General features: G+C 43.9%; 1 protein-coding gene across 18 annotated transcripts in view; it reads right to left on the reverse strand.

Moving 5' to 3' along the window:
• FBLN2 (fibulin 2) overlaps positions 1-26,433 on the reverse strand; it is a 190,130-nt gene that overhangs the window by 16,977 nt on the left and 146,720 nt on the right. For 11 of the 18 annotated variants that reach the window (XM_038411559.2, XM_043518106.1, XM_043518112.1 and 8 more), the window contains 4 exons: positions 25,098-25,304; positions 20,173-20,301; positions 19,652-19,753; positions 3,556-3,690 (listed from right to left, as the gene is read on the reverse strand). In XM_038411559.2, coding sequence (XP_038267487.1) covers positions 3,556-3,690; positions 19,652-19,753; positions 20,173-20,301; positions 25,098-25,304 — 573 coding nt within the window. Of the gene's footprint in view, positions 1-3,555; positions 3,691-16,926; positions 17,068-19,651; positions 19,754-20,172; positions 20,302-25,097; positions 25,305-26,433 lie in introns of all 18 variants that reach the window. The other 7 variants (XM_043518107.1, XM_043518096.1, XM_043518100.1 and 4 more) reach the window with 1 other exon arrangement.

The raw sequence follows: 26,433 nt of genomic DNA on the forward strand, positions 1-26,433 counted from the left end.
TCAAAAGGCCTCTGAAAATGTGCTTGTAAAATCAGTGAGTACAGTTGTTTGTTCCTGCCCATGGACAGGCTTCAGAATCTTGCAGTTGCATTTTTTTAGGCACCATTTCTGCAATGGGATCCATGCAGGTAGGCCCCAAGATCTCCAGAGTCCCAGTGTAGATCCTATTGCAGGATCGGGGTCTAAGAAACCCACAGAAACACTAATGCTGTGTACGTTTTGTGTGGACTAGTAGCTCCATTTCTAAAGCAAGATGGACATTTTGCTTCTTATAGAATAAAATCTGTAGCTAAAATCGTGCGTGTGTGTGTGTGTGTGTGTGTGTGTGTGTGTGTGTGTGTGTGTGTGTGTGTGTGTGTGTGTGTGTGTGTGTGTGTGAGTGAGTGAGTGAGAGAACACTGAACAAATAAGAAATAGCCAATAAGTTATTGATGCCTTTTGCGGTCTATAAGCAGCTAACAATTTTCTGCAATTTATTTCTTACATGACATTATTTGCCAAATAGCTTCCACATTTAACTTTTGGTCTGTTTATTAGCAGTTTATTGTGAGATTTCAATCTTCAAAATTCAAGCTATGCTGGTCAGTTTTGACTGGATAGAGATCGCATGGAATAGTTTCATTTCCTGACTGGATGAGTATAATGAGGTTTCTGGTGCAAATACTCACATTCACAAGCTCAAAAGTCGTTTTCTGTGAGTATTTTCTAATATTAGCTTATAATTTGCTGTTTCTGTGAACATTTCTGTTGGTGACCTCGTTTGCTAGAATATTGCCAGGAAAGCAAATAAAAAAAAAAAAAAGAGGCACAAACTCAAAATCCATGGTTTAGGTAGGAGAAAGCTTGCAGAACCTTTGGAGGCATTCCCACAGCGGTAAGTATCAGCAAGAGACGTATGTTAAAGTTGTTTGCGGTGTTGCTGTAGCTGTGTTTATCCCAGGATATGAGGGTGAGGTAATATCTTTTACTGGACCAACTTCTTTTGGTGGAAGGTACAAGCATTCAAACAACACAGAGCTATTCTTCAGGTCCTTCCCCAGACCTGAAGAAGGGCTCTGTGTAGCTAGAAATTCTGTACCTTCCACCAACAGAAGTTGGTTCAATAAAAAACATTACCATACCACCTTGTCTCTCTTGTATGTTAAGGCTGTCAATCTTCCAGAAGGTACTATGTTGTCAAATCTTTCTATGACGGAAAGAAGATGAGGTATCAAAAAACAATGGAGACTCAGTATCTCATAGCATAAAACTAACTGCCAAAGCAAAGTAGTTGTAGCAATATCTAGACATTAATTCTTACAGAGATGCTGGAATTTTAGCCCTTGGAGTCACACTTAAAGGGTCACTTAAAAACCTGCTTTATACATTTTATAAACCATTAAGAAGGCATATAAATAAATAGTAACTAATTTTAAGGTTAATAAATGCTAGGATCAAACTATGGAGCTAAGGTTCCCTCGAGGAGAGCAAGGACTCCACAATCTAGCCCTTATTAAGTCTTTTCAAACATATGCTACCTACAGTTAGATATCTGGTTCACTTACAGTATAGGAATTCAGTTACTACTTACTTAAAATGTTTGCTAATGTCAAATCCTCAGGGCTACACTAAGGCCAGCTGCTATTCAAGTCCTTGGGAAATTGCAGGAGTAAAAATGGAGTGGGGACCAAAGTTCCTTCTAAGCCAGACTATTAAGTGTGGTGCAAGCACTCAGGGAACCCACTCAGCCAGGACCTGCCATGGCCAAGGGAGAGGTGCCCTCTCCCAGCCCCAACCTTGCCCCACCCCCAATGTGCCACTTGCTGGAAGAGGGGCACCCCTCCCCGGCCCAAACCCAGCCCTGGACCTGCTGCATCTGTGGGAGGGGCACCTATCCCGTGGCCCCAACCACAGAGCTGCCATGGCGGGGAGAGGTGCCTCTCCCCACAAGCCCAGGTGCTGCTGCGGGGAGTCCTCTCTCCCCGCCATAGCCCCATGGCAACCTGCACCCAAAAATCCCTCATCCCCACCCCAGAGCCTGCACCCACAGCCAGAGCCCTCACCCCCCCATGCCAACCCTCTGCCCCAACCCTGAGCCCCTCATCCCTGGCCCCACCCCAGAGCTAGCACCCCAACCCTCATCCCCTGTCCCATCCCAGAGCCCACACTCCCAGCCAGAGCCCTCACACCCCTGCCCCAGCCCTGAGCCCGCACTCCCAGCGAGACCCCTCACACCCCTGCCCCAGCCCTGAGCCCCCTCCCACACTCCGAACCCCTCGGCCCCACCCTCACCCCCTGAATTTTGTTATGTGCCCCGATATGAAGATGATGTGTCACACATCACCTCCATATTGGGGCACATAAAAAATTCATTCTGCACGTGGGGGAAAAATTAGAGGGAACACTGGTGGGGACACACCTCCTACCTTCATGCACTGAGGAGAGAGGGATCCCCCACATCTCTCTGTCTCTCACACACACACACACACACACACACACACACACACCAGCCCCCTATGCTGCACTGTCTCCACTGACCTGGGCCTGTAGCGGACTCTCCATTGGCCTGGACTGCCGTATATAGGGTAGGACAAGCAGCAGGAAGGATGAGAAGAACCCGAATCATTCTCACCCCCATGGAAAATGCTCCAAAAAACTGAATACAGCCAGAGGCTGCATTAACATAGGAATTGCCATATTGGATCATGCTCATGTGCGATCTAGTCCAGTATCCTGTCTCTGACCATGACCAGCACCAGATATATCCGAGAAAGGTGCTGGAACCCCACAGTAGGCAGAATTGGGATAATCTTTCCCCATGGAAGACTCATCCTGATCCCTAACAGAGGCTGGCTTAAGCCTTGAACCATGAGGTTTTAAATCCCTTTCACAGTTTTATCAACTCCTCAGTTATGATATTAAGTTTCTTCTGGAGCCCCGAGTGTTGGGGACTGCCCTTCTTGGGAGATGCCGGCCAGGGGCAGCCTTCAGCTGAGAAGTCCCTAATAATTTGGCTCCACTGGAGAGCTACAAGGGACTCGCAGTTAGTGCACAGGCACACTATGCATCTCAGGGGATCTGTAAGGTGTGGTCTGACCGTCTATATCTTTGGGGGTGTAATTAACCCTGCCCTGTCCCACCCACACCCCCGGAAACATTCTGCTTACTGTGTTTTCCTTCCCCTCCCAGAGGTTTTCCTGTGGGAGGATAAAACAAGGACCCCAGGCTATGGGGAAATGCAGCAATATTTCCATTACAAACCATGGGATTAACCTATTTTAGGAACAGCAGTTCCTCTTTGGCATAAATAATTCTTTTTGTGGTGACCTCTGCTTTTCTCTCATCTATTTAATATTAAGCAGCAACCATAAAAATTATTTATACCCCCGCTTTCTCTTCCCTTCGAATAATTACAACTAAATAGATGTTAGCAGCTTGCAAAAGATAAGCAGATGCCAAAAAATAAATATCTACCAGCCAGATTCTGATAACCTCAGTCAGGGCATGAAGCCCTGGTCTTGCATGAGAAGAGTTTAGCAGCAAACATAATGAAAGACTGAAAAGTGCTTGCCTTACCAACACATTCACCATCCTTAAGTTCATAGCCTGGCTGACAGCTGAGTTCTTGGAGACATGTAAATGATCCAACTGTATTAATGCAGTGTTCTCCTCGCTTACAGGTGTGTGCTTCTGTTAGGCATTCATTAATATCTACAAGAAGAAGCAGTTAGATAATTCAGAGTCTCACATACACCAAGAAAGCTGCCTCTTCCTACTGTCTTTAGGAAAGAGTCAAAGGCTCATTTTAAAACTTTTCTTCCAAAAGCAAGTTTACGTAGCACTGTGCTTCAGTATTTTGACTGAGGACATTTTATGTCAGGGTTTCTGTTGCTGTAGAGCAGCTCAAGAGAATTATAGGTAGCTTTTTTATTTCCCTTTTGAATTCACAGTGAGTGATGTGTTCATCAAGGACATGGGATGGACAGAACTGATTAGATACCAAAGCCAGTAGAGGTTAGATAATGAACTTCGCATTTAATGGCTTGAAACCCCTGTCTAACAGAACAAAAAGGGGATTCAGACTTCCTGCTCATTAAAGGCTTTTCAAAGCTCAGGTTATCAATCCTACTGCTTTATGCCAAATATACCACAGCTGCAAGCATGAACTATAGCACAGACTGTGTTTTGAGGTTATTCACAATGCTAATGGAATTACATTCAATAGGGGATATCCCCTATTGAAGTTGAACACTTTTTAAAACAACAATCTTGTGAAAATATGGGGCAGGGAAGAGGAGAATCCAAAAGGCTGAAATAAAGCTTTTAAAATTTAATTCAAGTGATCAGTCTTCATGAGGAGGAAGTACAAAACAGGAAAATTTCATGCTTTCACTTAAATGTTGGATCATTTCAAGTGAAAAAGGTGCCTATTTTAGAAAGAAAAATGCAACCTCTGAACAGATAAATTTTGCCATTTTTCTGATGGAAATCTATTCAGATTGAAAAACATGCAGTTTGATTTCTGAATATGTTAAAAGTGAAAATTGGAAATTTCATGAAGAAAAAAAAATCCTAAGTAACAGAATGGAAAGACAAAGGAAGAAAATCTTCATGCAGAATTCCCCCTGAGATGTTAAACTTTCACACAGTTCTAGTTAAAACTATAAAGTCAATTAAAAGCTGTCCGAAACAGGAATATGAACACATCAACTACAGTCAGTCACCACGCTTTCCTGCCCAAAGCTATTTTCACAGCACGCAACAGAACTAGCACTGTGTTAATGAAGCCTCAAAAATTCAGGTTAAAGAGCTTGGTTCCCAGATATGTACAGTCTGGGTCACACCATCACCTTGCAAAGCCCCAAAACCCAAGCAGATATTAAAAAATTTATAAAGCTGATTTTTCTGGTCGCGGCGGAAGAGAGCCACAGACAAAAATTTTAGACATCAATCTTGCACACACTTATTCGTAACTTTACACCAGTGAACAGCCCCAGTGGAACTGTTCATGTGCATAAGGTTAGTCACCTGTGTAAGTTTGTGCAGGAGCAGGGCCTTAGTTTCACTGGACTTTCTCTGTTTATTTCTTATATTTTTATTTGTTATTCTTCAAGTGCTTCATGCTGACTTTCCAAAGCAAGGAGATCAGTCCCTAACAATGCATCTGCAGTTAAGTACCATCAACTGGGCACCCTTTTGACAATCCAGCAAGCCCTATGCATGCAGAATTTTCTCTGAGCTCAATGCAACTTCCCGCATACAATGGGTTTGCAGCATTAGGGCCATGAAGCTTGCATGGTTTACACAGTTATTTCCTGTGTGCACTTCATTGAGAGGCTTCAAAATTTTCATAAAACTTGATTTAAAAAACCAAAACTGCTTGAATGGATTTGATGTGATTTTTAAATTTTAAACGACTATTCCCACGAATAGCCATTTATGGCATGCAACTTCTAGGGGCAAATCCAGTCAGAGTCTTTCCATTCAATGGGCTCTGTATCTGGGCTCTTAGCTTGCTACAGCTTCTCCGAGACAAAGAAAATGTTCTCATATAAACACATTAGAGGATATCATAGTGTATCATGTGAACTTAGCTACTTCTGTACACATTGTTAAAGGACAAAATGTCAGCATGGCAGGTGGACAATGTTTGAAACACTCCACACTGTTAGCGGGTGTCACTCCTCTAAGAAAAGGGTCAGGTGGGTTCTGCCAAAAAAGTGTTCTGCAAAATATTATTTCCCCCTCCCCCATTTTTGTCCAAATTACATTTTTTTTCAAAAAATTCCTCAACCCTGGACAAACAAGTGGAGCTCGCTAGAATATTGTCAATTAAATGAAATTTTGCTGAAGCCAAAACATTTTGCAGAGACGTTTTGGTTTTGATCAAGTCTTCATCAAAAGTTGTTTTGTTTGTTTTAAGAGAGGTACTTATGCTCTACAGCAGAGGGGGGCAAACTACGGCAGATCAAGTCCAGCCCGCAGGACCCTTCCCTCTGGCTCCCGAGCTCCAGCCAGGGAGTGGAGTCAGGACAGGCTTGCGGAGGAGCCAGCCCAACTCCTCAGCAGAGCAGTGAGCATGGCGGAGGCTAGCCCCTAGCCGCTCCCCTTCTGCTTCTCTCCCATCCTGCCTCCCTCACAGCCACAGTTCCCCCAGCACCTGGGCAGCATGGCTGCAGCTCCGGCTGGCTGGCACAGCTATAGCGCTGCCAGACCTGGTGCTCCAGGGAGGCGCAGTCAGGGGGCGGGGGTCAGGAGGAGTTCCGGGGGGGAGGGCGGGGGGTTTGCAGGGCAGCGGTCATGGGGCCTTGGCCCTGCTGCCGGGGACAGGGGCAAAGCAAGCCAGGGCCCCCACAGCATGCTTGGCCCCCATCCCCAGCAGCCAAGCCCAGACAGGTAGCGAGCGCAGCCTGACTGCCAGGGAAAGCAGCCAAATGAGCAGGGGAAACACACAGGGAAAGGACTGAGCCCTCTTACCCTCCTGCCCCGCCCCTGGTAACATAGGGCAGGAAGAGCAGGGAGGATTGGATAGGGGGCGGAGGGGGGCCCAGGGGGATGGTCGGGGCTGGGGAGCAGGGGAGATTAGATGGGGCGGGAGTCCTGGGGGTGGTCAGGAGCTGGGGAGCAGGAGGAATTGGATAGGGGATGGATATCCGGGGGGGATGGTCAGGGGGCAGAGGGCAGGGGTTTTGGATAGGATGCAGGAGTCCCGGGGGGGCAGTCAGGGATGGGCAGCAAGGGGGCAGGTTGGATGGGGGTGGGGGCTGGATAGGGGGCCAGGCTACGCCTCACAGTTTGGGGAGGCAAAGCATCCCCCAGCCTTCCCTACCCAGCCCTCCATACAATTTCTGTACCCGATGTGGCCCTAGGGCCAAAACGTTTGCCCACCCCTGCTCTATAGTCTTGTGGTTCGGGCCCTGGCCTGGGATGTAGGAAACCCAAGGTCAAATCCCCGCTCTGCCTGAATCAGCATGATCTAGCATGAAACACTTTGCTCTAAAACTGACGAAGCAGGGTCTTGAACTGGATTTCCCACATCCCAAGCCAGAGTCCTAATCAAACAGGTTATAGAGTACCCACAACATTCAGAAAATTCTGTTTTTGTAAAGATGTTTAAAAAGTTGGGTTTTATTTTGATGAATGTAAGGGGACTGTTGCCCCCTTACTAACATTCAGTGGGGGTGTTTTAGTTGCTAGCTCCCAGTACAAAAGAGGGGAAAGGGTCGAAGGGGAATCAGGACCCTGAGACTGACAGCCCCCAGGAACAATGGGGAGAGGCGAATGCTCCAGGTAAGCCTGAATGACAGGGCAAGCAGGCTAATCAGGGAGTCAGGAGGCCAGGGAGATCCCGTGTTCTGTGTGAGCTGGACTTGCCTGGGTCAGACAGAGTGGGGCCGAGCTAAGGAGAAAGCAGGGGCCTGAGCTGAGCTGGGGAGCAGAGCTGGGCCAGATCCAGAGGGACCAGAAAAGCAGCCCAGAGAGAGCAGACCCTGTCCTGGGAGTAGAGCTGCAGCCCCAAAGCCAGAGACACAGCCCGGAGAGAGCAGACTTGCCCTGGGAGGAGAGTTGCAGCAACCAGAGCCAGAGGGGCCAGAAAAGCAGCCCAGGAAGCAGGTCAGTGCTGGGAACAGAGTCACAGAAGCAGCCTGCAGAGCAGACCTGTCCTGGGAGCGGAGCTGCAGCAACCAGAGGCAGAGGGGCCAAAGAAGCAGCCCAGGAAGCTGGAGGCAGAGCAGCAGCAGCAGCGCAGAGACAGAGTGGTGCAGCTGGGGCTGGAGCAGTCTGGAGGTGGGTGCGGTGACCAGCTGGGGAGACCGAGGGGGACCCTGGGCAGCGGGCCCTGCACAGGGAGATGCCTCATCCAAGAGGCTCTGCAGGCCAGACTTGGATTGTAACCCCGACAGGGCGGGGGCGACACTGGGAAGAAGGGTCCTACCACTTAGAGCCTGAGAGCATGTGGCCACCACCAGAGTGAGTGTCCAACCCACAGCATCCCTGTAGCACAGCCAGGGCCTGAGAAGAAGGCCTGAGACTTGCAAGGAACAGCCTGTGAACTGCCCAGACATTCCAGAAACACTGTTTGTGATGTTTCCTGCCACAGAGCGGGTTGATGTGTTTCCTTTAACCATTTTTCCTTATTCTTTTTAAATTTAATTTTTGATTAAATAACTTGCATTTGCTTTAACTTGTATGTAATGGTCAGTGAGTCAGAGAAGTGCCCAGTGCAGAGAGAGTACCCCGGAATGGGAACACCCTAGCCCCTGCCCTAGTTGACCACAGCAGGGTTGCGGGTTGAGTCCCCCAGGAATCCTGGGTCCAGCCTTGTTGGGGTTACAAGGACTCTGCCAGACAGGAGAGTCCTCAAGGGCAGGGAGGCCACTGGGTAAAGGAAGTGGGAGCAAGGACTCAGATCCTTTTGCTAGCCCACTTCACCGGGGTAGTGCAGAAGCCAGGAAAGTTCCCCACAAGAGCGGGACTATTCCCCCGCTTACATAATTGGCATCACAAACAGGATCCTATCCACAGGGTCCACCCCACTGGTTTACTGGTTGAGTTCTGGCAGCACTGTCCAGGCCTGGTCCAGAACCCTACCATGGCTGGAATTAAAGAACTACAAATCGAGTTTGCTGAACTTCAGCGCAGATTATCAGACCAAGCGGAGGCATTACAACAAGCTAGGACAGAACAGAGAGAAGCCTTATCACTGGCTAAGGGGGTAATAGACCAATAGGCAGCAAAAGCTAAGAAACCCCCTACTATTTATGTTGCACTGGAGCGGAAGGTCACGGAATTTTGTGGCTTCCCAACTAGACCAGGAGACATTACAGTTGAAGAGTGGGTCAAGTCCGTGAAGGTGGCTCTGCGTGTGCTAAGAGTACCTGAAGAAGATCATGTGGACTTCATAGAGGAGCACCTCAAGGGCCAGGCCAAGGTCACAGTAAAGTTCATGGCAATGGGAGACAAGAAAGATGTGGAAAAGGTTTGAACTCCTGGAAGTGTATGGAGATAAGGTACCTATTGGAACCCGACTAAAGGAGTTCTTTAAGTGAAAGCAGGAGCCTGGTGAAACTATCCAGGCATATGCATACGACCTCCACGAGAGAATGAGCAAAGTGGAGCGGTGAGACCCTCAACGAGTTCCAGACCCAGATATGGTTCTGAAAGAGCAGTTAGTGCTGGGGCTCCAGGATGATTCCCTCCGCCGCAAAATGAAAAGGAGGTTTAAGGAAGAGCCCAGTAAGAAGTTCCACGAACTCATGCAGGCTGCCATTATGTGATCAGAAGAAGAGGAAGTTCCTGTGACAGAGACAGCCAAGTCTAACCCCCGTAAACAAAGTGAGGGCCTAGTGAATGCAGCTGCTGGGAAAAGGCCCTGCCCCAAACACAGTTAACACTGGAAAGTTTAAGTGAGGCTGTCTCAAAACTGGCGGTCCAACAGGAGGAGATGATAAAAGTGACGACTGAGTTAATGAAAGAAAAAAATCCCTTTAGTATGTCAAAGTATCCAAGGGCACCGGGATCCCGAAAAGCCCCACTGAAGGATGAGCTGGGAAGGTACGTCTGTTACGCTTGTGACAGGCCAGGGCACACTCGCCGGAAGTGTCCCCTGAGAAGGAGAACAGAGTCCCAGACACTGGAAACCAATGGGGCACCAGGAGTGAGTGACCCATCTGCAGTAGAAGGCCAAGCAGTGGCAGAAGGATTCCTAGGCCTCTCTGTGGTTGAAAATCACTCTGCATACAAAAAGGAATGTGGGCAATGCCAGCATAGTGACTTCTGTAGTGCGAGCATTTGGAAACTGTTTAAATACTGAAGTATGTATAGCAGGGATGAAGACCAGATGTTCGTTAGATACTGGCTCAGAAGTCACTACCGTTACTGAGTTGCATTTTCAAAAATATTTGAAAGACAAGAAGCTGACCATGCACAGCACACAGTTTGTACGTCTAACAGCAGTTAATGGCCTGGCAATCTCAGTGGTGGGATGCCTGGAAGCAGACAGACTGCATGGGCCAGACACTGCCAGGGAAATGCATCTTCATCCTGAAAGACACAGACTCTGAAGGGAGCCATATGGGCGAAGGAGTCCCAGGGATTCTAGGGATGAACGTCATTAGTGAGCTGAAGGAGCTACCGTTGCCAAAAGAAGGAATCAGGAGGATGAACCATCATGGGCACTCTAAGAAGAATGCTGTGCTGAGTAGGGTACTGGTTCAAGCACAGAGACAAACCCATGCATTGGGACCTGCAGGGCAGATTGAAAATGTTAAAGTAGGCAGAAAACAGAAGAGTGTTATTTCTCCTCGCAGAGGGAAGATTCTTGACTAACACTGCTGTGTATCGGAAAATATCAATAGATATCGAGCTCTTGTAGAGCCTACATCTGGGGTAAACCTACTTAACGTACTTCAGTCAGCCAATGTACTGACTAGTGCCATCAAAGGAAGAGTACCAGTGAGTCTTCTAAACTCCAGCTTTAAGGCTATGGAGTTACAGCCTGAGGGTGATCCCTCAGTGAAGGTAACGTTTGGGGAGGGGGAGAACAAGTTACCTTTCTTCAGGAAAGATGTGGTAGGAAACTGCCAGTTCCAGTTCAAGCGGCATGCCAAGGGCTGATTCCTGCACAGGTGGCTAACTTAAGGGTTTTGCCAGAGAAGCATCAAGAAGCCTTGGATGAGGTGACCAATTTCGATGACTGGGTCAAAGGTGTCCACGACAGACCAAAGACAGCCAGCAAAGTTGCTCTCAGTACAACTAAAGACACAGCCCAAAATAGGAAAAGGACTTATGATCACAAGTCCAGTGGGGCTCTCATCAGACCTGGTGACAGTGCACCAGTTCGTAGCCACAGACACCAGAGACGTAATAAAATACAGGACAAATGGGAGCCAAATCCCCACATTGTAGTCGCTCACAACAATCCCAAGCTACCAGTTTACACCGTCCGGCCTGAATGAGCAGGTCCTGAGAGAGTAGTACATAGGGACCAGCTAAAGCATTGGACTTTTAGTCTTACCAGGGCTCGTAGGAGGCATAGAGCAGCATTTCCAGATTATGTTATTAGTTCTATGAAGTGTTTTAATGAATATTGTTATATATAGCATGAAGTAGTCGATGTGAAATGTTAAATATGTTAAATGTTCTTTTGATAATTGTTAAAGGATTTTGATATGATACGATGTGGGTATATGTTGTTACTATGGGGCCTGGATGTACAGGTGTGAATATTGTGGCTGTGGCAGAATTTTAGCAAGGGGGAATGTAAGGGGACTGTTGCCCCCTTACGAAACATTCAGTGGGGGTGTTTTAGTTGCTAGCTCCCAGTACTAAAAAGGGGGAAGGGTCAATAGGGAATCAGGACCCTGAGACTGACAACTCCCAGGAACAATGGGGAGAGGCCAATGCCCCAGGTCAGCCTGAATGACAGGGCAAGCAGGCTAATCAGGGAGTCAGGAGGCCAGGAAGGTCCCGTCCTCCCTGTGAGCTGGATTTGCCTGGGTGAGAAAGAGTTGGGCTGAGCTAAGGAGAAGGCAGGAGTCCAAGCTAAGCTGGGGAGCAGAGCTATGCCAGATCCAGAGGGACCAGAAAAGCAGCCCAGAGAGAGCAGACCCTGTCCTGGGAGTAGAGCTGCAGCCCCAAAGCCAGAGGCACAGCCCAGAGAGAGCAGATTTGCCCTGGAAGGAGAGTTGCAGCAACCAGAGCCAGAGGGGCCAGAAAAGCAGCCCAGGAAGCAGGTCCGTGCTGGGAGCAGAGTCACAGAAGCAGCCTGCAGAGCAGACCTGTGCTGGAAGCGGAGCTGTAGCAACCAGAGCCAGAGAGGCCAAAGAAGCAGCCCAGGGAGCTGGAGGCAGAGCAGCAGCAGCAGCGCAGAGACAGAGTGGTGCAGCTGGGGCTGGAGCAGTCCGGAGCTGGGTGTGGTGAGCAGCTGGGGAGACCGAGGGGGACCCTGGGCAGCAGGCCCAGCACAGGGAGATGCCTCTGCCAAGAGGCTCTGCAGGCCAGGCTTGGATCATAACCCCGACAGGGCGGGGGCGACACTGGGAAGGGTCCTACCACTTAGAGCCTGAGAGCATGTGGCCACCACCAGAGCGAGTGTCCAACCCACAGCATCCCTGCAGCACAGTCAGGGCCTGAGAAGAAGGCCTGAGACTTACAAGGAACAGACTGTGAACTGCCCTGACGTTCCAGAGACACTGTTTGTGATGTTCCCTGCCACAGAGCGGGTTGATGTGTTTCCTTTAACCTTTCCCATTTTTCCTTATTCTTTTAAAATTTAATTATTGATTAAATAACTTGCATTTGTTTTAACTTGTATGTAATGGTCAGTGGGTCAGAGAAGTGCCCAGTGCAGAGAGTACCCCGGAGTGAGGACACCCTAGCCCCTGTCCTAGGTGACCACAACAGGGTTGGGGGTCAAGCCCCCCAGGAATCCTGGGCCCAGCCTTGTTGGGGTTACGAGGACTCTGCCAGACAGGAGAGTGGAAGGGGAGTCCTCAAGGGCAGGGAGACCACTGGGTAAAGGAAGTGGGAGCAAGGACTCAGATCCTTTTGCTAGCCCACTTCACCGGGGTAGTGCAGAAGCCAGGAAAGTTCCCCACAAGAGCGGGACTATTCCCCCGCTTACATGTAGAATAAAAAAAATTCAAAACCACGATACGGACCCAAAATGAGAATTGTCATCCTCCCGTCTGCTCAACAAACATGTTCCTATCTGTTCATCTCCCTTGCGTGGGAACGGAGAGGGATCAGGCCCCACATACGAACAGGAGTTGCAGAAAAATGGCTCAGCTATGCTCCATGCAAATGCAGAGGGGGGAAAGGGTAGTGATGGTTAGTATGTTTGTTGCTTCTGGATCTTGAGACCAATTTGCACAGGCCCAGAATGCTGGCACTAACTAGAGAAGCCTCAGAACTCCCCAGAATTCCCATGGCCATTCTGGCATTTTGGGATTGTTGGCATAGGTATGTACCTACCCTGCTATTCCTGCAGACATGCTCTCTGGCACCAGGGCTAGCAAGAGAGCTGCTATGGTGGTTCTGTACCACCCAAAGATTCACTTACCCTGGGGGAATCCTCCAGGGGACGATTAAGCCAGCTTTAACCCTGGTTGCTACCACCAGAATGATGCAAAGCAGATGGCGTGGTCACAAGGGATTTTGCCCAATTTTTTAGACGAGGCCAATCTCTCCTCCTTTGTGGATTATCTATAAAATTAGGGGTGGTTGATAACCCTGCCCTCCTCAGTACTCTGAGAACCACTCATCACATCTGTAAGGTGCTTGACCTAGCACCAGAAAATCTGAGCCAGATTTTCACTAATCAAATAAAATTAATTCCTGCTGTTGGACCAATATTGTCTCAGCTTCAGTCAGAAGCTGTCAGAAAAACAGGAGGAGGGAAAAAACCTCACAGCCAAAAGAGTAAGGGAGAAAGAGAGAGTTGCAAAGAAAGCAAGAAAAATACTTTGGAAAGATATCACAGATTAGAATGAGAGAGTTATTTATTTGCTCTTTCAGAGATCCAAAGCATTGCTGAAATGCGTTTGTGGGCTAGGAACAGAAAAGTGGTTTGCATTGCTACCAGTAACAATTCAGTATTCTTGTCATCAGTCAAAACTCCCTCAATGAGTAGATTGAAGCTATATGCTAAGTTGTGTGTGTGTGTGATCATAGAACAACACTTATTTTTTCCCCTGGAACTACTGTTTAAAATAGGAAACTTCACATAGGTGAGGTTTTTCGCAGGAGTGGGTGGATGAGATTCTGCATTGTGCAGGACATCAGACTAGATGATCAGAATGGTCCCTTCTGACCTTAGTATCTATGTATGACATCAGTGTTAGTTTCTTGCGTCTCAGACGCTGCCTTAGCTGCAAAGGGATATTGGCAAAGACCTGATAGCTGATTTTCTTGGGTTTGTTTGTTCAGTTTAGTTGGGCTTGTTTTTTTGCTTTGTTTTATATAATTGTACAGTAAATTAGCATTTTTACACAATCTTATAAATGGTCAATGCAGGTTTTTTAGTGTTCGTAGTTGCTCAAGAATTCTGTTCTCTCTTTAAATTACATCAGCTCAAATTTGTTTTTTGGACCACCTCTGTTTTATTTACAATGGTTGTTCCTTTTGCAACTGCCCATCCCACCTCTTCGTAGTTCTGGTTGTGTGCAGTCCCTGTGGTGCATAAATAAAGTGACCACTTACTGTGTACTCAGAGAGGGGGAAAAAGTTTGGATGGGAAATAGCAAAGATAATGGCATACTGTGCTCTGCACATGTAAATAGGAGTGAATCACATGGAAAGGAGCCAATGGGTATGTCTGTTTGGGTGTGTGTGTGAGAGTGGGAGATGAATCAGACTTTAAACTGCCAATAGAAACAACCCCATTAAAAAAAAAAAAACACCTCACCACCTGATCCTTATCTTTGGTAAACATGGAGCTTTCAAGAGCAAAGAAATTATAATATGCATTCAAACAAGCTTTGCAGAGGAGATGTTTGCATGCTGTTTAAACAGCTGGTGACTCTTCCGTGTGCCTGACTGACTTTCAGGAATTCTGGCAATCTGCTCTTGAATGCACCTGGAATTTTAATCCGCTACCATTTGACTCAAGGAAATTCAAGAGAAAATACATTGGCTGTTCTATTGTAGTGTACAGATAGTCCCTCCCCTCCCTGATGTACATACATATTGATATTAAAAAATTAATATAATTTTCAGACACAGTATTAAATGCACAGTTCATTGGTCCCAAATAGTTCAAGATGGAACACAAAATCAGTTAGCTTGCAAAGGATTCTTTAGACAAACATGGCTGTAGCGAGAGACTGAAATGGCAGCTCAACAAATTAGAAACCACAATATATTTGTGGCTTTTCTGTTTGACTAGAAAAGTTAGAAAAATGTTAAATATGGCACATGTTCTCCATGCACGTATAGTAAACACGTGTAAGTACAGGAAGCAGATATTCAGTGTGTACCTATTCCAAGTTTCAGAGTAGCAGCCGTGTTAGTCTGTATCCACGGAAAGAAAAGGGAGTACTTGGGGCACCTTAGTCTCTAAGGTGCCACAAGTACTCCTTTTCTTTTTACCTGTTCCAAGTTATACTAGTCTCAAAACTTCTTTGCCTCTTTAACCATGGTACTTGTAGCTATCTGAACTGTAGCAGAGAATACATGACTTCATTATTTAGCCAGGGAACAAGGGAAGTTTTTTTGCTTCACAAAAATTTTTTCCTGCCGCGTGTGCATCACTTTAATAAAAAACACTAAGTGTGTTTCAAAACTTCTATTGTATCTTTTACTTATGTCAGCTGGGGGGGAAGTCATAGGATGTTGAAAAGTGAAAATGATTATAGTACCTGGGATACCCTGGCAAAGGGTTATATAAGTCAATGGAAAACATTCATTAATTTAGCTTCGAACCACTCCTGTGTGAGGTAGGAAAATACTGTTGTCCCTTACTTTACAGATAAGGCTATTGAAGCAAAGTGACATAACCAAGATTTCATGTGTAGGAACCTAAAATGAGGCTCCAAAATTTCTTTTAGGCTCCTTAAATAACATACCTGATTTTCAGAAGTGTTGTGTACTCCGCAGCTTCCATTAAGGCTCTGGGAGCTGCTGAGTGCTCAGCACTCTGAAAAAAGTGGCCCTGGGCACACAGGAAGAACATGGTGAAGCACAGAATAACATCTGCCTCTCAGTTCTGTGTTTTAACTCTAAAATATGCTTCCCTCCCAGTGATGTTGTGCTAATCATTTCATTGTTTAATCTAAACTATTATATTTAGATAAATAAAAAATCTGTATTTAAAAAAATAATCTAGAAAAAAAATCCATATCTGAACATTTGAAAAGCCAGAATGGAAGTAGATTTGTTTGCATTCCTGTTCTGAACTTTGACATGGTTATTACTGGGGACATTTTTCTGCCTGTTCCCTCCTGCTTCATGCCGTATGATGCTCAGTAATAAAATGAGATCACAGAGCACTAGAGGAAAGGAAAAAAGCCACGCTGTGATGCTGCAGGGTTGAATGTGATTCAGTACATGATGCTATAAACAAAATTACAGGACAGTCAAGGAAGAGAAGGGAGAAGGAAAATAATGACATCTACAAGTGATATTATCGTCACAGGTAGTGATTTTCAAGTGTCATTAGTGATTTCCAGGGCTTCAATTTTTGGATGCCTAACTCTAGACACCTTAAGAGGGTCTAATTTGCAGAGGCTGAGTGCACATTTCTGAAAATTAGGCCTCTGAGATGTCTCTAATTTGGTATGTGAAAATTAAGTCATTTTTTAAAATGTAGGCCATAGCCTTTCATAAGCAATGACATTTAAAGACACTATTAAATGACCGAATAGTGGTAAAAACTGATTATTGTCCCATTGAAGATTATAAACCAGGGATGTTGTAACAAGATGTTGACGTACCTGATTTTTATTCTTATGATATCAGTGGGAGATCTGTGGGTTAATCTGAGTATCAAAAATTCCATTGTTTTGGAATGCATTTTCTACAGAAGCTTTGTTACCTGGATTTGCGCACATTTCATGAGATACATTTATCAAGCTCCTGTGCCAAAGCCCCAAACCAAAAGCAGCAGAATTCACCCTGTCCAGAAAGGTCAAGACCATTCTATGCTACATTAGTCCAATTTAACTGTCAACTGAATTTCTGCTTTTCATAACTGCATGAACTTTTATGGCTTTCCAGCTGAATAATATGCATCCTGAGAACGTATTGCTAGGGGAAAAGCCAAATAGCACAAGAACACACAATGGTAAAAATCATGGAGTGCGTGATGCACATGTGTTTTTACTAACTCACATTGAAATGTCATATGCAAAGATGGCCAGAGAGCCTTTTAGCACAAATGGTTTCAATGCATTGCGCAGCATGAAGAATTATGATGCTTCAGTGAATGGCTTAAACCTATCATCTTACCAACACATTTTCTATGCATGTTGATTATAAAGCCCTCTGCACAGATCACCCTGTGGTTGACACAGTAGAATGATCCCAATGTGTTCATACATAACTGGCTTCTGGAACAATTGTGAGCACCTGTAAGGCACTCATCCAGGTCTATATCAACATGTTGCAACCAAAAGGGAAAAATAGAATTCTATTAGCTTTGTTCCTGAAATGATACAATATTTCTTCCACACTGGAGCCATTTAAATACAGCGTGTTGGAGCTACCATGTTAGTATCATATTACAATTTAAGCAGAGCATTATGTTCAGTGCAAAGGATACAATTAACATTCCAAATATTACCGTGGTTGCCTAGGGACAATCATCTCAACACTGATATTGGTGAAACAAGCTGATCTCCATCATGACAAGATTTAAGTTAGGATTCATAGGGAATAATTTATCCCAGGATTTTAACCTCTTGTTTTTGTTCATGGAATTTCTAGGGTTTCCTTGAATTAGGCTGATTCAACTGATATTCAATAGCATTCGAGAATCTATGTTTTAAAAAATATTAACCCTCTGGATTGATTGGGAACAGTTCTCTGTGAGAGTTCAGAAGATATTATCCAATCTTAGTTAGTTAGTTATGATTGATCAGATATTTATTATAAGGACAAGGTAAGACACCTGACATTGGTCGGTTCCATGACTGGAGGACTGTGCAAGCACTTCCTATGTGAATATTCAGATGTGTAAATTTAAAATTCAGATTCTGTGAATAATCATGATGTGACTTTTGAAACGCACTGTTTGTAAATACCTAAGACAGACATTCAGATGGTGTAAAGCCCAGGGAGCTGTGCTGGAGATCAGCTGAAGATCTGGGCCATTTATGCCAGTGAAACTCAGATCATTCAAGTGTTCCAGTGCAGCAAACACAAAAAGGCCAGTGAAAATTTATTTAAAGATTCAGGTGAATATTCATAGATTGTCTGTCCCCCCGCCCCCACTATTTGCCCAGCACCAACCATGACAAATCCCATTTCCCATATGCATTGTAGTTGTAGCCAGATTGGTCCCAGGATATCAGCAAGACAAGGTGGGTAAGGTAATATCTTTTATTGCACCAACCTCTCTTGGTGAGAGAGAAAAGCTTTTGAGCCACACAGAGCTCTTCTTCAGGTCTGGGAAAGGAACTCCTAGCATCACAGCAAAACTCAAGGTGAAACAGGTTGTTTAGCATAAGTAGTTAGTACATATTGTAAGGGACCAATCAAGGTAGAATGACCCATTAACACCTCTGCAGTAAGAGGACAAAAAGAGGGTGGTAGTGGGTTACAGATTGTTGTAGTTTGATGATACCCCATATGGGTTCCTGTGTGGCATGGTAGGTGAGAACTATGAGTATACACCTTAACACACTTAAAACCACCATCACCAAATAAGGACACTTCACCAGAGAAGTAGATGGCATCATGGAATGGGCCACCCAAATACCCTGAGTGAACCTGTTTCAATCCAGAAGTAAAACCCCATCTGCACACCCCTCATCCAGTGCACTAAATGCACCAACACCACAGTGTTGAACTCATACAGGAAAATGATAAAGACAAAAACACCCCATCACCTATGGTTGAACACTTTTCACTATATTCTGACCTATCAGTCGTCATCCTCAAAAGAAACCTGCACAACACTTGCAAAAGAGGACCCTGGAGAGACCCCTGGTGAAGCTTATGTTGGTCAAGGGTGTGTTTTTTTACACCCATGACCAACAAAAGTTTTATTGACAAAAGGGCTACTGTAGACAAAGCCTAAAAGTCATGGACTGGACGTAGACACTGGATTTATGGCTTATTACAACAACCTGTAACGCATTATCCCCCTCCTTTTCTCCTATGACTGCAGAGGTATTAATGGGCCATTCTACTGCAAACATTTGTTTCTCTCACCAACAGAGGTTGGTCCAAGAAAGATATTACTTCGCCAATCTTGTCTCTAAAACCCATTTCAGTCATTTACAAATGCCTCTTCTACTGTATAACTTCCCACAGTGAAAATAACCCTTCCATACAAACTTAGCTTGAAGGATGGAGTTCACTCCTCCACCTGTAGAGAGAACACAGATTTGCAGCAGAGCCTCTCTTGGTTTCCATGCTAGCTCATAGGCTGGAACGGTAGCCTCTGCCACTTCACAACTTCATTGCAGAATGTCAGGGCTACTGGATTTGTGCTGTTGTAGATCCCATGGCCCAGGCCCCAATTGCTTTTGATTGGAGGCCCCCCTCCAATGTCATGCAAGGTGTGTACAGGCCCCATTCCTCCAACCTGAACAACTCCAATACAAGACTTAGGTAAAGCAAAAGGTGAATTTTACATTTCACATTTAGTGAAAAAGGGATACTAATAAGGTCTTATGTTTTAACAAGAGGTATGGTCTGACCAATCTTAACTACTTTGCATACAGTCAGGGAATGCATCTTTAAACACCACAGTGGAAATGGCTAACCAGGCAATTCTTCAAATCACCAGATGGATGTTTTAAGTGATATGTCTGAGGTGCTCAAACACTTTTAGCATCCCTAGTGCGATCTAGTTTTAAGTACAGTAAAGTTAAGTCTCTATTATCACTTGCAGTTAGCAATACCAAAAATAATAGGCCCTTAGAGAAATGTCCATGAGGCTCCCAAGATTAATGGGAGCCATATAATGTGTCTTTAGTCTATTATCTCAGTGGAAATACCTACTCACCTTCACAGGAAACGCCATCAGCCATGAGAGCATATCCACTTAAACAAGAGCACACAGCATTTCCTTCCACAATATTACAGATGTGCTTGCAGGGGCCATTATCTAGACAAAGCAAAGTTTCAAACATTTTAAAATTCAACACAGAAGTCATCTAAAGAGCTTTGTTCACCCAAGTATAATCCCAGGTATAAAATGTATAAATGAACAATCTCTTGGTACTTACCATCCTTCTATTATACTCGAATATTCCTACCTGTGTTACTTAAGTTATCCTGCACTGCTCTTCTGCTTAAACTAACCTAAATAGCAAGTGTGTAATAACCTTGAAATTAGAGTCTAACCTCAGATTACCTCAGCACATTCCTCCTGACAATCTTCTAAACTCCTCAGGCTAATACAAGAGGTAACTTATGTATGGATGTGCACGGAAATGAAATCAGCCAAGGGAGCTTTGGAATTTCATTCCAGCCTTGTAAACATTCCTAAACCATCTGTGTCTCCAGCTTGTCTGTCATACATACCTTTACACTTATTTTGCTCTACTTGTAAAGTCTTAATAGTGGTAGGCTGAATATTAGAGGCGTCTGTAGCAATGGTGGCTTCCACTCCTATGTTTTGTCCATCATCAATGTTTTGTCCATCATCAATATCTGTGAACATGTACAAAACCAAAGAATGTAGAGATGAATATTACATCATATCCCTCAAGTGCCAGAAGCAAAGATTCCAAGTCAGACGTTTCATTCAGTTATGCTACTTTCTGTAATCTAAAAAAATAGATTTTCAGATGACTCCATAACTTCTCCTGCAAAACTGATGAAGGTGCTGAGTAGATATTTGTGATCTTAAAACATATTGTGTACAGGCAATTGTCCAAATAGCATAAGCACATGCAGAGGGTTGTATGCATAAATAGATATGCTCCAGAATTAGAAGGCAGGGTAGCCTGCTGTACATTTCCTCCACCAAGTTAAATTTTTCTTGTAGGTGTCAAAATCTAATTCATCACATAACAGTTTATGATTTAAGCCTTAGACTGTTGCCCTGCTATGAAGCCAATCTCCTTGTCTTAATTTCTTGGGTGAATTGCATGGTCAATATATAAAAATATACGTGGTCTTCAAACATATGCTGTATATTCTACTAAAATGTAATTGAAAATAATATGTCCACTGTTGTAGGCACAGAATGCAAGAGAACAACACCCAAACAGACAAGTAGGACTTTTCGTGACTAACATCTATCATTTCCCTTAAGTGTCTAAAAAAAAACACCTTTAAAGGTATGACAGCAGGTCTAAACTAGTGCTCTGCTCTGTTATATCAACAGGAGCAATCCAATTTGTGTGCGTCATCTTTTTGTGTCTAAGCTGAACAAGGCCCAGTTCTGCCCTGGGCTGTACAACTCCTGCTGGCTTCAGCAGAAGTGGTACACACACATCTGAGCGCACAATATGACCCACAGGGTGTATGACAATGAGAGATGACTGACCAGGATTACTGCATGGGGATTTTCCATGAAAATCACAGGTATGAGAGGCGCAGAGGCATGAAGCAAGGGCAGGAAAATTTCATGTAGTATATCCCAGTTAGATTTCCCAGTGTCAGAAAATAAAACAAGAGATACAGATGTGTCTAATCCAGCTAGATTTCCTGCACGAGGGTAAGCCAACCCAGCTAAGACAAATAAAAGGCACATTTTGGATGAACTAAGACATCACTGATTAAATCTCTGTAAAAACAGAGATTTTCTTTTTTCAAAATATTAACAGGAAAATGTAAATTAAAAGAAAAAATAATCAGGGTTCTGCAGAGAGTTAAGTGGGGTTATCCATACCCGAGAGTCCATCGGAGGACAGAGGAGACAGACATATAAAACACAATGGATTTGTTACAGACCTCGTCAGGGGGAAATATTAAACAGGAGGAATAAGAAGTCCAGTAGGAGCACTGAGAGCTACAGCAGGAAAGAATGGAGATTAACCAGACATCCAACTACATGCATGTCTCTTCTTGCTGCATAGCTGGATGTAATCGAAGGCCCTCTCCTCATGCACTACATCTTTCCCTTGCCCAGCATGAAAACAAGACATGTAGTGCTCATGAGGAGATATTCACCAGGTACTATGGCCAGAAAGAGAAAATGGGAAGATGCTATGGCTACTAGATAGCCAACTGGTGGGGCATTGCAACCTGGCAGGCCAACGAAGCATTCTTCCTAAACTCACGCAAAACGTGGAGATGAGCTATATAATCTTGCTTATAGTGCAGCAGTGTGAATGGAATATTGGTGCAGAAGCCCTGTCCCAGCTCCACCATCCTCTGTGTCCCACAGCTTGGGCTCTTTCTGCATTGACCAGCATATGGAACTATTGTTACTGCATGCCTAATGCAGACCCAGCCTTCCCTTAGGAATTTGAAGATTACTTCATCCTGGACTGAGGGTAAAATTTTCAAAAGCACCTAAGTGACTTAGTCTCTAAGGTGTCACCAGTACTCCTTTTCTTTTTGCGAATACAGACTAACACGGCTGCTACTCTGAAACTTAGGAAACTTTAGTGTCTTTTTCAGAAGTGATTTAAGACTTTAGGAGCCTAAGTTACATTGACATTCAATGAGAATTAGGACCTTAAGGGTCAGATTTTCAAAGGTATTTAGGAACCTAAAAATGCAGGTTGGTGCCTAGTGGAGTTTTCAAAAGTGCCTAGACAACTGTCTATATCTTTAGGCACCTAAATACCTTCATGAATCTGGTCCTATTTGCCTAAGTCACTTTTGAAAATGGGATTTGGGCTCTGGCACTTTTGAAAATGTAAACCTGAATGATTACAGTGCTTTGTAGATTTTACACATCTTAATTTATTTCAAGCCTTCCTTCTAATCATCTAGGAAGTTACTGATGAGGAAATGATGATGTCTGGAAAACGGTATGCCAATATACCACTTCCCACTTCTCATAGGGCATTTTTATTTGTTACGATGAAAACAAAGTTAAATGGACACTGAATTTGATCACATATATTTTAAAAAAGAAGAGTCCACTTTAAAATAGAAGTGCCAGAAAAAAAGTTTTGGCAAGGAAGTGGTTTGCATATTAAATGAGTTACTGTTTGTGAATAGATATGGGCAAACTATTTACTGTATAATATAAAGAACCATCCACCAACTTTCACTGAAAGCTCCAGACAAACCTATTTAGAGTACATTAGCAAAGGTTCATTCAACTGTTTTCACCATTGCATCTCATTTATATTCATTAAGGTGTGATCTGAGGAACTTCACTCAAAATAGTAGGTGCTTAGCACCTCTCCTATTTCCTAATATACCTATGGGCTTAAGCCAGGATTGAAAGCACCAATGAGATGTTCTCTCTTTACTGGCAGTCTGACCACAAGTAGTGATCACCAAAAATCTTATAAGAACCCATCATCAAGTCAAATCCCAAAGGGAGACAGCATCCTTGCAAATCGAGCACCACCTGGATCAATCTCTAGCTTGGTCCTTGAGATGGTCTATCTGGATGACCAGAATAGCCCTTTCACAAGGTTTCATTGGTCATTTTCACACTTCAGTGGCAGAGAAACTCTTGATCATTTCAGCTACCGGGACAACTGACCACATAGTCGCAGGTGGTCAGCTTCAGCATAAACACCCTCATGAAGCATAAACACCCTCATGAAATGTACGGACCATTTCTGGAAAGTTCATTCCCAAAAGTTTTCTAATCTAAGTTTACAGACCCAGATGTTACATATGTTTAAAAAAAAAGAATAAAAATTAAACCCAAAAGTAGAACCCAGCACTAATTCTGCACACAGCAGCACTTATCTGATGCGGCTTTACGTACAGCAGTCTTGCAAAACTGCCATGAAAATTTGCCACCAGACACAAAATCTACTACCCCACTACCAGGCTCCTGATGATGTTGGTGGCAGGATCAAACAAACACATTTGATGTAGGTGAGAGAGTAAACTAAATTTTGCAAGGCTGAAGTACAGAACTGTTTTCATTACCACCTCCGTATCAGATTCCTTACACAGAATTTAATATAAACAAAAGAGCAGACAGCTGTAGCAAGAGCGTAGACAAAAAATACCTCACTGATGTAACTTTCTCAAAATCATGGTGAGAAGAATGATGATATAAGAATTTATTATTTGGATTTAGCTGACAGTACTTAAAGTCTAAGGTTTGGCAAAAATTGGATGGCAACATTTCTTTTGCTCATTAAATAAGCAAAGAATGTCTAAATTAAAAGCACTTGTAATTAACCTAAAGTTTTAACTTTTCAAATTAGCTGACTTGAAATCTTGCCATTGGAGAACATCCAAACAATTACAACACAATAAGCCTTCTTTGCAAGCCTTCCACTGTATTCGGCAACGTTATATTTTATATCACTGGACAGAAGTCAATGATTGCAAAAAAAATTCAAGTTCAGGAAGCACTACTATGTGTTTGACCTGAATAAATATTATTTTCATTTGGAAAACTAGCCATGACATACAAAATACCTCATGTGACACATGACACACTGCAAATGCAAATCATTACAAATCCTTTACTTTTTTCAAAGGACCCTAAAGGTGCCTTCCTCCTTTAGGATCTATTGAAAAATGACATCCCAACTGCATTTACGTTTACATTTGTCACATTTTTTCTGTAATGTATGCAAATTTAAAAAGTTGCAGGAACATTTTTAAGAGGTTCCTCTTCTTGCTCACACTCCAACCTTTTCTGCTCCTGTATTCTGATGTGAAGTCATAATGCTAAATTTACAAAATCATATTCATGATAAAAAGAGAATTTGAAATTATAACTACTAAAGGACACGTGAGTTTGGAAATGAAGAAATTAGTCACATCCTCAGTTTGAACATCAGGCTGGACCTTTTTAGAAGAATCAGGTTTGGTTCAGATTATTAGTTTCCCCAATGCAATATAAGTAGTTTTTTACTCCCAACAACTCCTCCCTTGGAACCTCCAAAGAATTGTTCAGAGTCGTACTAAGGAAATCCAGTACAAGAAAGTATCTTCCATTCTTAATGGATCCTTCAATTCTTAGTGGAAGATACATGTCTAACACCCGTAGATAACTTTGAAAAGCTTCTCAACCAATATCAGGAAAAGATCCCTGACTGAGAACTATCAGACTGAAGAAAAATAGTGGAACCTCCATTGCTTGGGTCATTTAAAATTAAATTGATAAAGACTAGACAACATAGCTGAGGGAATATCCTGCTGATCTAGTTGCTATGATTTCCTATTTTCCTCGTAAAACCTCTCTCTCTCTCCAACATTTAATTCACACTCTGTTTCAGATAGTATGAGACTAAATAAAAAGTCAGATTAAAACTGGACAGGTCAGTAAAGTTGGAAAGGTGGGGACATTACTAGTCATGTATGGGATGACTTTTCTTTATTCTTTTCCTGTCCATGTTTCTCACCTGGATTACAGCTGAGCCCATCATCTTGCAGAGTAAATCTTGGGAAACATGAACACTTGTAAGATCCCACTGTATTGATGCACAGGTGCTGACAGAGCTCTCCAGGATAGACAAGGCACTCATCCAGGTCATCTCCAGGTAAGTTGTTAGACAGTTCAGCATCGTTACTGATGGACAAGGCTTCATTGTGATCCTCAATTTCTGAAACTACCAACATTATAGTGTCATTAAGCAAGATAAGAACCTAGAGAATACTGCATGTCCTGTCATGAGGAAAAAAACACCAGCAGACACAGTGAAACCCACCTTAAGCAGCTATTCAAGGGATAAAAAAAATATTTGCCCTAAATAGGTGGTTCTTTAACTAAATGGCAATCACAATTGTTGTGTAAGCTTTGAGGATGCAGTTCTTTAAAGTGGCCACCGACTAAAGGATGGTCCTTCATGCACCTTCACTCTGTTTGTAAGGTTTGTAAGGTCCCCTATATTATTATTTGTATGGCAGTAGTGCCTAAAAGCTCCAACTGAGACTGGGGACTGACTGTCCTAGGTACTGTACAGAAGTACAGTAAGAGCCAGCCCCTGTCCTAAAGCTTACAATCTAAAGAGACAAGCCAGACAAAAGATGGGAAGGGAATCAGAAGCTCAGAGAAACACAGTGACTTGCTCAAGCAAAAACAGAAGGTCAGTAGGAAAAGCGGGAATAGAATCCAGGTCTCTTGAGTCTCAGTCCAGTGCTCCATGCTAACTATCCCTACCCATTATAATTTTAACTTGGATAAAGTTATTGATATGCTTCTAGGGCAGGTGCTATACCTTGACTCCACTCTCCGTATCTCTTGTGGGCACTCTTTCTAAGCCCCAGGACCTTAGCTGTATTTCTCTTAGGCTGGCACTCTGTGGCATATGCCACTTTTGACTGTATCACCAGGTTACAGTACCCAGTCTCGCCGACCATGTTATCCTAGCAGGCCCACTGGGTTTCAGGCTTTGCTATACATTTCTCTCCAGCTGCGATCAGCTGACGAACATAGTGACTTATGACGGCTTTTTCAAAACACATATAATTTATTTATCCATAGGAACATAACAAATACAGTAACCAGGGTTAAAATGACAAAAGCCTAAATGCATTATCCTGCATTGGTCTTTCCTTGCCAGTTCTAGGTAGGTGAGGCAGACTGTCCAGGAAGCTTCTACCTCTCAGTCTGATTTCCCCAGTCAGTGTCTCTCCAGTTAGTTCACTGGCTTTTTATCCATTATTTTCTTTCTTTTGTCTGATTTGGGACCCTGCACCTGATTCAAACTGGTCTATATGTTTCTCCATAGGGCATTG

Source organism: Dermochelys coriacea, chromosome 7, assembly GCF_009764565.3.
Source record: "Dermochelys coriacea isolate rDerCor1 chromosome 7, rDerCor1.pri.v4, whole genome shotgun sequence".
Taxonomy (NCBI): Eukaryota; Metazoa; Chordata; order Testudines; family Dermochelyidae; genus Dermochelys; species Dermochelys coriacea.